Genomic DNA, 12772 nt, shown 5'->3' on the forward strand with positions numbered 1-12772 from the left:
GCTCAGAACTTTCCAGCACCTCTACAAGAATACATTGTGGGGGATTCCTCTGACCCTGTGTGTTTACTGGTTCCCTTGTAGTCTGTATGTGTATGTGTAGCAAGGCCAATGCTCAAGCTTACAGATATTTATATCTTCACATCAGACTTCTTGGTTTGGCTTACAATGGGATTTGTTGTCTCTTTGCCTCCTTTGTCCTATTCCTCCATCAGTGTTTGGTCTAAAAATCTTGTTGGGGACCCCTGATTCCTAGGCCCTGATTCAGGCCACATTTTTGTTAGTTTATATTTTGGCTCTTCAGAGCGTGTTATTGCTGTTGTAATATCTAGCACATTTTCCTGTGCAACACTTTAACAGAAATGTAAAAGGGACATTTTTCCCTGGACATTTGCACAGATTGTTTATTCTTGCAATGTCCTTAGTGGTCAAAGTAATCATACAGATGTTAGAAAATATTCTATATAGTTCTTGTATGCTCATCACAATTAATGATTTTTCAAGGAATGGGTGCTTGTTGTCAACTGGTATATTAGGAAATCTCTATTCTCAATGAGTGTATTCTCCTTTGGGTTATAGAACTTTAATGCATTTATTTGTCAATTTTCTCTTAGTTTGCTGTATATCTCTAATCCAGCTGTAATCTGTGAGTTTCTCTTTATAGTAGTTTTTGGTTATGTAAAGGGAGGCAATGGCCCTGCTTTCATAGGGTGGGCAGGTTTATCTGATTGTTCTTCTTCTGTGCACATATCTTTACTTTTTTTTACTGGGTTTTACCACTTCATATATGGCTATCAATGTGTTATAGTGGCCCTGATTTATTAAAGCTCTCCAAAGCTGGAGAGAATACACTTTTCTCAGTGAAGCGGCGTGATCCAGCAAACCTGCAATGGATCTGGTCCAGGATTGAAAAACAGGATTGCTAACAAATAGCTGATGACTATTAGAAAATCCATTCCAGGTTTGCTGGATTACCCAACTTCACTGAAGAAAGTGTATTCTCTCCAGGCTTGGAGAACTTTATTAAATCAGACCCACATTTTTTTTAATAAAGGGTGCTGTGAACCCATTTCAAAACCTTAAGGGCTGTATTTTAAAATCATTATTTAGGTCTGTGAGGTATATACAGCCATAGTCCGCACACACATTTTTGAATGTCCATCTCTTTTTAATGTTTTATTTGATGGTAATGAAATGATCAGTCAGAGGGGACACTGGGGGCACACCTCTTTGTTTTACTCCCTTGGACTGTTTTTCTCATTTGAAGTTCATTATGTTATCAGTTGTCAGTTTTATCTCCCCTTCTTTCATCTAAAAATGATGAATGACTTGTTTAAAGAAGGCTGCATTAAAATTCAAATGCCATCGCCCAATTTCTTGTTCCAATTAAATATTTGTCTGGGCTTAAAAAAGTAGAAAAAACAAGTTTAAAAGAAAAACTAGAAAACTTCTTTTGATGGTAAGACATAAGTATCATTATATATCCACATTTCAGTATTATGTTTTGGTCCTTGTCTATACTCTAGAGCAAATATGTACTTATTTAAGGGATATGGGCAGTCATTGTTAAGTCCTTTGGAGGTCAGTTCAAAACAAATTCTCTATTTTTACTTCTACTCTCTTGTAATGTAACAGAGGTTTACATGCACCCTAATTTGTGTAATGTATTGTAATGTATTAAAAGAGTAATTGGTCATTCTAATCAACCCAAAATATTTTTCAGTTATGTCAAATGTTTTCTATAGATTCTATTTTTTTGTTTTCAATATTTTTGCCCCTATCCAGAACGGGTTTATTCTATATGGTGCTCTAATCTGACCATTTGAATATCTATCTCTTTTACCCACAGTTCTACCAACACTCATATGGTGCCCATCTAAATCTCCCTTGTTCTTCACTGTTTTCAAAGTGGTCCCAGTAACTAACTAGTTCGATAAGCTCACATGCTACCAGAATAAATGGCACTGCATATCAAACAGTAACCCAGTAGTTCAAAGGAACATACCTATTCCTTCTTAATCCCTCTTGGATGGCAAAATCATCACCACACTGTTCATTTTCCTATTCACTCCTCTAGTATTTACTGTCTGTTAACCTGTTGCAGCCTAAAAAAAGGATAATTAAAAAAAAAAGCCAATGAACTAGACAAAACATTTAAAGGCTGGCAACATATCTTTTTGTTTATGTGTCTATTCTAGCATTTTTTTTGTCTTTAGTATGTAGGAATACTAGTTGATCAGATCTATATTTCATTTTTTACATAACATTAAACTATTTACATGCAAATTACCATACTCCTTTAAAGAGAATGTAACTATATAATCTTTTATCTTAGGGTCATGGAACAACTTTTTCTGGAGCCCACAGGCTCCCCCCTCACACCGCTGTTTCACATTCAGGTAAGAAACACCTTATTTAACAATTGCTAAAACAATTTACTGAAATAGAAAATAACACAAAAAGAAAATCCCAATCATTCTATGTTGGTGTCATTGGGCAATCCAGCACATTAAATTTTCTTAAGTAAATTTATATACAATTTCAGCTAAAATATTTTATTTGTTATTATTTAGTTGAACCAATCACATAGTTTGTTAGAATCTGTTGTTCTCTATATCAATCATCTCTGCAACTTATTATGTATACTTACATAGTTGGAAACCATGGGAGATTTAATGCCTAATGCACAGGATTTTTTTTTGACAATATATACTCATGAAGAATATGAATATATAACTACATGCAATGTTTATCTTTGACTGCAGAGTTCTGCCCCCATGGCTGTCTTAATGGAGCACTTTGTACAGAAGCAGGTTTATGTGACTGTGACACCTTTCAGGCACAAGGGGACAGATGTCAGTTTGGTATGGTTATCCTAAATGTTCAGTCATTCAACCTTGTTGGTCTATTTTTATTCTGTTTTCCAGAATTCTTTAAAGTAAAGTGTGTTTATTTCTCCAGAGTGCTCCCTGCTGCCCCCATGAGAATACACCCCTGCAAAGGGCTGGAGTGCTTTCTCTTTTGGGACTTTTAGCACCAGGCTATCTCAGGAGACTGTAATTATTAAATTGCCTTTGCAGGCACCTAGACTTTGGGGATGGGGGCTTTCAGTAAAGCAAATATTCCATTTTCATCCCTAATTATGTAAATAAAAGTCTTAGTATGGGTAATTTTTTATTACAAAATTCTTTAAATACTCAACACTCCAGGATCCTTGGGACAACTATTTACAATATATTATTAATATACCTGGTGGGTTTAATTAACGTGACATTTCTCATACAACATTTCTAAGATGATGCTAGCTAAATTTACACTGCAGTTAGGTAAGTCCTTGCCTTGGTACCCTGTGAAAAATTTGATACTTAGGTAGCATGACCTCTTACTACAGCTTCCTGGTTTTATTTTTAATGATGATTTTTTCTATGATGACTATACAATGCCCTATATTTCACAAAATAAATGGTCCTAAGGTAAAATAAACAATAGACTGTTTTTTTCCTGTACAAGGAGACTATGGAAGATAAAAATATTACAGCATTGATAAGACCCAATCATGAAGGTGTTTTTATATAAATTTCTATTAAAGTATTTATATATTCTAGACATGCATCAACCAATAATAAATATTATGTTTCAGTAGATGTCTTTCTTTAATAACATTTATTTTTGTAATGTACTTATATATAACTTTAGCTTCAAATATAAAATTTCTTTATCCATTTTCACAGTACCAAACCCTGGCAAAGAAAGAGATGGGATTTGCAGAAGTTGGGGTCAATACAATTTTGAAACATTTGATGGTATCTACTTTTACTTTCCGGGAAACTGCTCCTACATATTTGCCAGAGATTGCAGTAATCCTGTGCCCCTGTATACTATATGGGTAAGTGACTGCATACCCAAAATTAAGTATCAAGAGTAGGTTGACAGTTTTAATTGTATAGCTAATAAATCTTCCATTAGGAATACACACAATTGTAAGTATTTATTTGCTAGTATTTTGACCACATTTCACGTTTGTAAGCAAAGTACATTGGGGATTATGGAGAAAATAAAGTTACAAATGTATAATTAAGTTATATTTTGGAGTCTTTATTGGGGTAATGGGTTTAAAAGGGTTTTTGTTTTCCAGAGATTTATGGAATATTGAGAGCTAAAGAAAAAAAAGAGGAATACATTTGCAATAACACAAACAAAACACAGAACAAAACACTGCTTACACAATAAAAAGAAAATCTAAATATACAAAAAAAACCCTCCCAAAAAGTGGATATTGGTTTCCAAATCAATTTAATCTTTACAACAAATAACAATAATACAGTTATAGAAATGTATAGTTTTAATTTTAGTAAATTTTCACTGGCAGCAAAATGGACTTCCATGAAGGTGGTGATCCTCTTTGGCCATTGGATTACATTGACTCTGGCAGCTGGCTGTGTGCGTGGCAGTGCCACTTACAGTGTTGAGCTCTATACTACATGGCATATGAGCCATACAGAGTGGATACAGAGTGGACAAAAATCCTCAAAAAGCCAGGACTTTATTTTTTTTTACAAAAGAGACCTTGTATGTTTCTTTTGTCAATTAGTACTACCTCCTGGTTAATTTTTGTTTTTTTAGTTTAGGTACGCTTTTATTGTCATGATCATATGTTACTCTGTTACATTTAAAATATTTCTGTCATTTTAATTCACACATATCCAAAAGACAAGATGCCCTTACATTTCGAACCAATTGTTTTCAAATATATGTTACATAAAAGGAACAAATAGTCCTGTTTCTATTAACATCAGATAATATCTGTTAAATGTTTTGTTCTTGTTGTTAGGTTCACAACAGCCCTGTGTGTGATGGGTCTGTTTATACATGTAGACGGTCAATCAGTATGTTCTTCTCAAGTCAAGAGGAGATCACAGTTTCAGGTTACGAAGTGAGGAAAGGAGGTATAAGGTAAGAAAGCATCTCATTAAACTATGATCCTTCATATTTATAAAATACAGCAAACAAAGCTCAAAGTAAGAGTAGACAATGACACCTGAAAGTATTCTCTATTTTCTGATGCAATAGCATTTTGTAGCGTAGGTGCAACAATTCAATTCATCAATACTCCTATCCATCTAACAATGGTTGCAATCATTTTTATTTTCAATCAAGGTAAACACTCTTACTTGTTGCTTTGGTTTCTATTAACATTGAAATTATCCAAACCACTGGATCCTATTATGTCCATTTGATTTCTTATAGGCTATTCCGATGTGCCTGCTCATTATTAGGAACCCCCCTATGTTTAGGTGACAGAATGCTCATTGGTTAGCTCATTGTATAGACAACATAAAAGATTTTTTTGACAAGTATCCATCCTAATTTATAATGTTTGTACCCTTTATTACCAGGGTGCAATTGCCACAAACAGTGGAAAATGTATTTATTGAGAGGCTGGCTGATTATATACTAGTAAAGACAACCTTTGGATTTTCTCTTGCCTGGGATGGAGGATCTGGAATATATATCAAGCTGACAGAAGATCATAAAGGGAAACCTTGTGGACTGTGTGGAAACTTTAATGGCAACTGGACAGATGACCTTACAGTACAACACAGTAAGCAATATCATTTTCCTTTTATCTGCTCACACAGGCAGCATGTTCTTACAAACCACCTATTTACTACACCTTTTATCTATTGGCTTTGAATTTAAAGTATTTCAAAAAGTTAGTTTAATGGAAATCTGATATTTCATATAATTGTAAGGCTTGTAGGCCACGTCACAGATGGATTGCTATATATCTTGGGAATGCTAATGGAGCATTGGTAGAACTGTGGTATGTGAAACTATGACCTACCGGTATATATCAAATTATTTAAATCAATAAAAGGTGGCCATTTCAAACATCATCTTGAATTTAGCCTCGGTGGAGAATAAGCTAAAATAAATCAATCATCTTCTTAGATGTAGATGACATTTTATCAATAAGGTCAGTGTATTTTCAAACAATTTCTATGGGTATTCACAACATTAACAACTCCTTTCATCCCCCACAATCAAACTTACTACAAAGAGACATGAACATCTCAATATTGTAACAATATTGATATTTTCTACATTATGATCATTGAAAGCATCTCTATAAACATCATTGCAACACTGATCTCGGAGAAACTTTACACCTACAGTTGTTACTCCAAAATGCCTCCACTCATTGACACCAAGATAGACCCATAGGGCACAAAATGAAAAAACATTGTATTACTTTGATGCTGCTAGAACAGGACCCCCTTCAAAAATGCCTTTGTTCCTGGCAAATTAGACACCCAATTGTGTTGCTATGACATGGGTGTCCCCATGGTTGCCTTTTGGTGACTGTAATAAGGATGTACACCTGAAAACTTAAAGTCAACTTCTGCTTCGTGTATACCTTTTAAATTACTAGCATAACTGTACAATGAGTACCCAAAGATGTCTGTATAAAAGTGTATACCCTCAGCAGCCATTAAACACAGGTCATTCAGTTACATCATTGGCAACATCAACTTGAAAAGGTTGATAGGTGAAACCTGTAGGTTCAAAGGCTCATTAGTGTGTCTAAATAAAGAATATCCAAACCCAAAAACCAAAACGAAAATAGATCAGATATTGCATTCTGCCAGCAGTGTACCTACAAGTGTTCCCACTTTTCTAGCATACACCACTTCCCTAAAAAAAGCATTTAATAATTGACATGCCGATCTTCATAGTAATTCCAAGACATTGACTTAGAAAATATGAGAGACAGGTGTTCAGAGTAACAATAGGCCTTGATTCTAAAAGTTTAGGCTGTTCACTTAGCAAAGTCAATTTTCTCTGTAAACATGATATTTCACCTAGCTTAGTGATTGTGCCCAAAATTCACTTTGCTAAGAATATACAATCAAATCCCACTGAAACTGAACCTAATCACTGAAACTTAAAAGAACAATATTTTTCCAAAAAAGTTTCAACTCATTTACCAAGCTAATTAATGTATCTATTGCAAATTAAAAAAAAAAAAGATTCCTTTGCCAAGTTCTTAGTTGAAATGTCTTTGGTAAGGCGAATCAATTTTATTTTAGAGGGATATAAGGGAGCCAATGTGTTTGTATCCTGAGTTTTTTTATTTGTTTGCAGTTTGTACATATATATATGTATATATATATATATATATATGATACAATGAATATGCATTGTTTAACACTAGGGATAGTTTGATGCCTGGAATCTGGAAATGTTTCCATTTCTAAAGTATAATGTATAGGATTCATAGCCTCTAAAGTCAGAACCAGAGTTGACTGATCATCTAACACCATTTTTTCCAGAACTGAGCATAAATAAAGCTGGTTTTAAGGACTGGTGTCTTGCTTTGGCAGTATGTGAGTGTGGGTGCTTGTTAGCTTAAGCAGAGGTATGGTAAGGTTTGTGGTTTGTGCAGTTGTGCTAAATCATTTTAGATTTGAGTTTGAGAGTGTACTTTTTTTATCTTACTTTCACTTCCAGCATACAAAGTTGAATGCTTCATGTAGGCATGGGTGAGCCTGCTTTACTGTGGACCTAACTTAGTGATGCTTTCCTATTTGTTCCTTCTATTAGACCACATGATGTGTCTCATCACTATTACTAAACAATCCCTGGGAAGTAATTTATAATAACTTAGAAGTTTCTGGGTAGCACTGCAGTCTTTAGGCATCTAAGTAATGACACTTTTGAGGTGGTTTTATGTACTTTTCAGTCTTGTTTCATATTTCATACATTTTCTGATGATCTAATAGGTTTTTTTTGTATCTCTGCAGTATAGGCAGTTTAAGTTTTCTGTTACCTTGCACTCCAAAGCTATACATGTGTTGATGTGCTATATATCACTGTTTTGATATCACTCTCATGCAAAGCTTTGCATGATCCTGGCTGGTTGTTTGCACGGGAATTCTTTTGTGAAGTTCACTTTCTTCTAAACCTCATTATTTGTCCCTATAAGGGGCAGTAAGGCTGTAAGCCATTTTGGATGATGACTACCGGCATTCGTTATGTAGCTGTTGCTATCTGTGGTTTTAATGAACGTCCATGTGCTTAGTGTACCCTCCTGTTTGAAAATAATTAAATCCATTTTTTCTCTCCTATTTTTTTTTTTTTTTTTATTGTTACCCAGTAAAGATATTTCCTCCCAAATGTAACTACAGCTAGAAAAAGACTTGAGTTACAGTTTATCATTGACCATATTGCCAAAGACCAGGCCTTTTGGAACAACGTGCTGTTGACTGACCAATCAAAGATATAGCTGTTTGCTCACAGAAACAGAATACATTTTTTTTTTGTAGAAGAACAACCACACCAGTTTTCAAATGTGGTGGAGTTAAGATTTGGGCCCACTATGTTGATTTTAGTTATCAAGTCATCTTTGAATTCTGCCTTATATCAAAGTATTCATGGAAATGGTAGGCTATCAGTGCAAATGTTGTAAAAGCAAAAAAAAAGGCATTTACCATAATAATGATCTGAAATACACTTGGAAATTCCAAGAAGAGCTGCTAAAGTAGAAATTAATAGTTATGATTTGGCAAAGGCCAATTGAGCCCTGATTGAATTTTATATAAATCTAGTAGGAGAAATAGGCAGTTCTTGTAAAGGGAAAACCACAAATACATATTGTAAAAGTAAGAATTTTAAGTGAAGATGTGGTCAATAATTTCAAAGAGCCTGTGTCAAGCACTGGAATGAGAAGTCATTTCTGCCAAAGAGAGCAATATCAATTTATTGTGTGCTTCCATTTTTCACAGTACAACAATACATCAATTGATATTTTAGTTGAACAAATGTTGGGTCTTGTAGTTGGTTAGCACTTTCACCTTTGCAGCACTAGGTGACAGGTTTGAACCCTGGCCGGGTCTCTGCAAGGAGTTTGTATTTTCTCTCTGTGTTTGGATGGGGTTTCCTCAAGGATTTAAAGGAATAGGCTACGTAAATGCAATGCACAGAATGTGCAACTTAGCGAGTACCCTATGTTCATTAACTAACCACAATGGACCTATAGGTTTCAATATTTTATTGCTGGTCATAGAGCAATTTATCTCTAATATACTAATATAATGATTATTCAATACCATTCTGTAAAGATACAGTAGGTAGAGGTACATGATCTTAAGAAATGAGGATGTATTACCTAAAGAAAAGCCCCCAAAACACTCAAATTACTAACTTAAGTGTAACTGGACCTTCTTTCTCAGTACTGTTTGTTGTCTGCTTGTATAAGATACCATGCAATTTACAATTTGCCCCTCTTATACAGCTGGAGAAACCACAGAAGATATTGCTATGTTTGCAAACAGCTGGTATGTTCAGATCCCAGATGAACCTATTTGTGTAGAGACTGCCTCTGACTACCCAAATCCTTGTTCTGTGGATACTGTTAATGAGGTATGTTCTAATTAGATTATTCATTCATGCACCACATTTGGCTGTTTAAGATACTTATTATCTATGATATCTTGTACACGTGACCTTGTTCCCCAGTAAAATGCAAATATTATATTATCTATTGCTACACTTCTAGCCATATAACGTTTGGCTTCTGAGTGACTTTCTGCTGATCTTTTGAAATGTTGTCTTTTTCCTGGTGTTTAGTTTGAATGACTCTGACTTGATCTTTGTGCCATGGAAGTTTTATATTTGACTTATTAGATTTTGATATGTAACCCTCATTTTATTTGTAATATCCTGGTAATCTCAATAAAGTGACTATGTTATATTCTTTGTATACAGGCAATGTTTCAAAAATGCCAAGTGCTTTTGCAATTCCCTTTTTTGAGTTGTCACGAAACCATTGATCCTTATTCTTATATTGCGAGCTGTATGAATGACCTATGCAAGTAAGTATTTAAAACAACACTAACATGAACATAAATTAGATGATTTATTGGTCAGATTGGCACAAGAAATGATGTATACCTGTTGCCCCTTATTTTTAGTACCAAAAAAGTTGGTATACTTTTATGACCCCAAAAACAGACTTCATCAGCTCATTAAAAAATACATACCTGCCTAAAAGGGGTATAGGAGGCATAATAATCTTTTGAAAACCTACGCTGGTAAATGTACCAGAGTCTCTTAATAATACAATAAAGCGTAGCTCAAAAAGGCTATATTGGGGTGTTCCTATCTGTGACCATGTGGTCATTTTAGTGATACAAGAGCGTCTAGACTGTCAGTAGGATAACTCTCATCCAGAAACATCTTCAGTTGTTGTTCAGTTCAATTGCCTGTATATAACAGGTTCAGATTTGATTCTATTAACATGTGCAAATGGGCTGTGGAGCACCGACTTAAAAACTTTAGGTAAATGAAAGCTACTGTATTGTAAAAGTTGAATACAATCAGACATGTTGTTGCTTTCAAGTACATTTACTATGATTGTTCCACCCTTGTTCCCTATGCAGACTAAATTTCTACACAAGCTGTTTAACTTTAACAAGCTATGGTTTGTTAAAACTAAAAAAACTCATGTTGCCACCATCCAACCAAGGCAAATACAGGCATTCCACTTACTGTTTGTATACAAAAATACCTTATTTTCTGATTTTCAGTTCATTTTACAGGCTCACTGCTTTTCCAATATAAGTCTACACATACCTTAAAGTTATTTAGGTATCCACTACATTAGAAGTTTTAGTTTTCGGTTAGAAAAAGTATATAGCAGACCTAATAGAAATTAAAGCTGCTCCTTAACACAACAACATCAAGTGGTGGTAAGGAAGGTAAATCTTCCCACAACAAATCTTCTACCATCCCTAGCATTATTACTTTTGCAGGAAGCAAACACAATCTTTGGCAAACCAAAAAAACAAAACAAAAACAATAATTCTAACTATGGATGAGAATTTAGCTCACTAAAATTGGGTTATTTACCAGCACCAGAGCCGTCATATGGGAAGTGTCAATAGGCCTGTGTAAGCTACAACTTCTGATTTTGCCCAGCAATTTTAGGTGAATTATCACATTAAATTTCAACTTGAAATCAATTACCTGGTAAAAACATGAAAAATTAAATGCATTAAATATCTATAACCTACTACAATCCACTGGCCATTGGTAATGTGTTTTTTTTTTTTTACCTTAGACAAGATGATGATGAGACATATTGCCGTACTGTAATGGAATATGCAAGAGCATGTTCCCATTCTGGCAATCCTATTCGAGACTGGAGAGATGACTTCCCAGCATGCAGTAAGTAAATACATTTTAGCAAAATTTAAAGAAGGCATCTTCTCAAGATGAAAAATATTAATCCTAAATTTATTCCATCCCTAAACACAAAAAAACAAATCTGTGATGGGCCTTCCAAAACAGTTCTATTTAAATCCTAAAAAAAAACCTTACAACCAATAATACTAGCAAGATATTTAAAAATGTAAAACACAAAGAGATGGGGTCTGCCACGTTTTCCTGTATAGCATGATATGTGTTAATTGGTTCTCTCTTTATTAAATATTGGGAGGTTATGTGCAGCAAGCAGGTAAGCTTATAAGGTGTATACAACTGGGGTCATAATCTTACTAAATGTTACTGCTGTACAGAAGAGTTAGTATACAGGTAAAATGTAGTGACTATTTGTGCCATGTTTTTCCGGTAGTATAACAACTGATCTATCCTCATATAATATTTCATATGTCCTGAATTTCAGCTGAAAAGTGTGAAGAGAACTTTGTACATCGAGACTGTATAAGCTGCTGCCCACCGACTTGTACGTATGAAAAAGAATGTTTAGGAAGTAATTTGCACTGCCTGGATGGATGTTATTGTCCTGATGGTAAGTGAAACGTTTTGTTGTCTTTGCCATACAGTCACTGATACAAACACTTTCTGTGTTAGCAAAAAAACCAATTAAAAATGTAAACATATATAGGAATACAGGTAGTCCCCAGATTAAGGACATCGAACATACAGACAACTCCTAGATACGAACGGGGCTTCCCTGCTCGCTGCATGCAGGATGGAGGCTTGAAGTGAGGAGGGGGGCAGTTTGCATGACTTGCAGAAGAAATCTTTTTGTTAAACACAGCTCAGGTTGTGGGTGACCTTAGGGAGGTTGAGCTCTATCTGCAGCCTCTTGTAACTATTTAATGACTAAGACAAACTCTGCAGTTGTTTCTTTTTGCATATCAAAGCACAGTTTCTTGCTTTATTTGTGAATAACTCACAGTGAGGATTTTATACAGTAACTGACATCACACTGCCTAATAATATGTTGAGACAAACATCTGTCCTAATTCCATTTATTAAAATATTGTACCTGTTCTGACTTACATACATATTCAACTTAAAAACAAACCTACAGTCCCTATCTCGTATGTAACCCGGTGACTACCTGTAGTCATCAAAAAATCCAAAAATTGTTTAATATACATATATACAGATTATAATGTATTGCTAAGGCTTTATGAAATATCACACTTTACTTCCTTAATGTATTTAAACTAGTTTGCAAATATTGTTCATTTCTTACCAGGCCTTCTGTGGCCTGAAACAACTGTCTGTAGATGTCATAGATAGTAGATATTGAGCTATCTAAATATAGTTATATTAAAAAAATAACTTCTTCATTTTCTATACATGCTCCCTTGGTAAGTAGTGTGGATAGACAGAATACCAGGCAGCTATACAGCTATGAGCCAATTACTAGACACAGTGGATTGGGCAGCATAACAGTTATAGTCTGACTAGTAGACACAGGAAATTGAACAGCTTAAGGATACGTACACACGTTGAAAAA

The 12772-nt window shown here is 34.6% G+C and overlaps 1 protein-coding gene across 1 annotated transcript in view; it reads left to right on the forward strand.

The window, feature by feature from the left end:
- Positions 1–2737: 2737 nt before the first annotated feature.
- OTOGL (otogelin like) overlaps positions 2738–12772 on the forward strand; it is an 81766-nt gene continuing 71731 nt past the window's right edge. Inside the window, 8 exon segments of the mRNA XM_072399013.1 lie at positions 2738–2861; positions 3729–3883; positions 4829–4950; positions 5394–5599; positions 9299–9420; positions 9766–9872; positions 11120–11226; positions 11684–11809. Coding sequence (XP_072255114.1) covers positions 2738–2861; positions 3729–3883; positions 4829–4950; positions 5394–5599; positions 9299–9420; positions 9766–9872; positions 11120–11226; positions 11684–11809 — 1069 coding nt within the window.

Source organism: Pyxicephalus adspersus, chromosome 2 (genome assembly GCF_032062135.1).
Source record: "Pyxicephalus adspersus chromosome 2, UCB_Pads_2.0, whole genome shotgun sequence".
In the NCBI taxonomy this organism is placed as follows: Eukaryota; Metazoa; Chordata; class Amphibia; order Anura; family Pyxicephalidae; genus Pyxicephalus; species Pyxicephalus adspersus.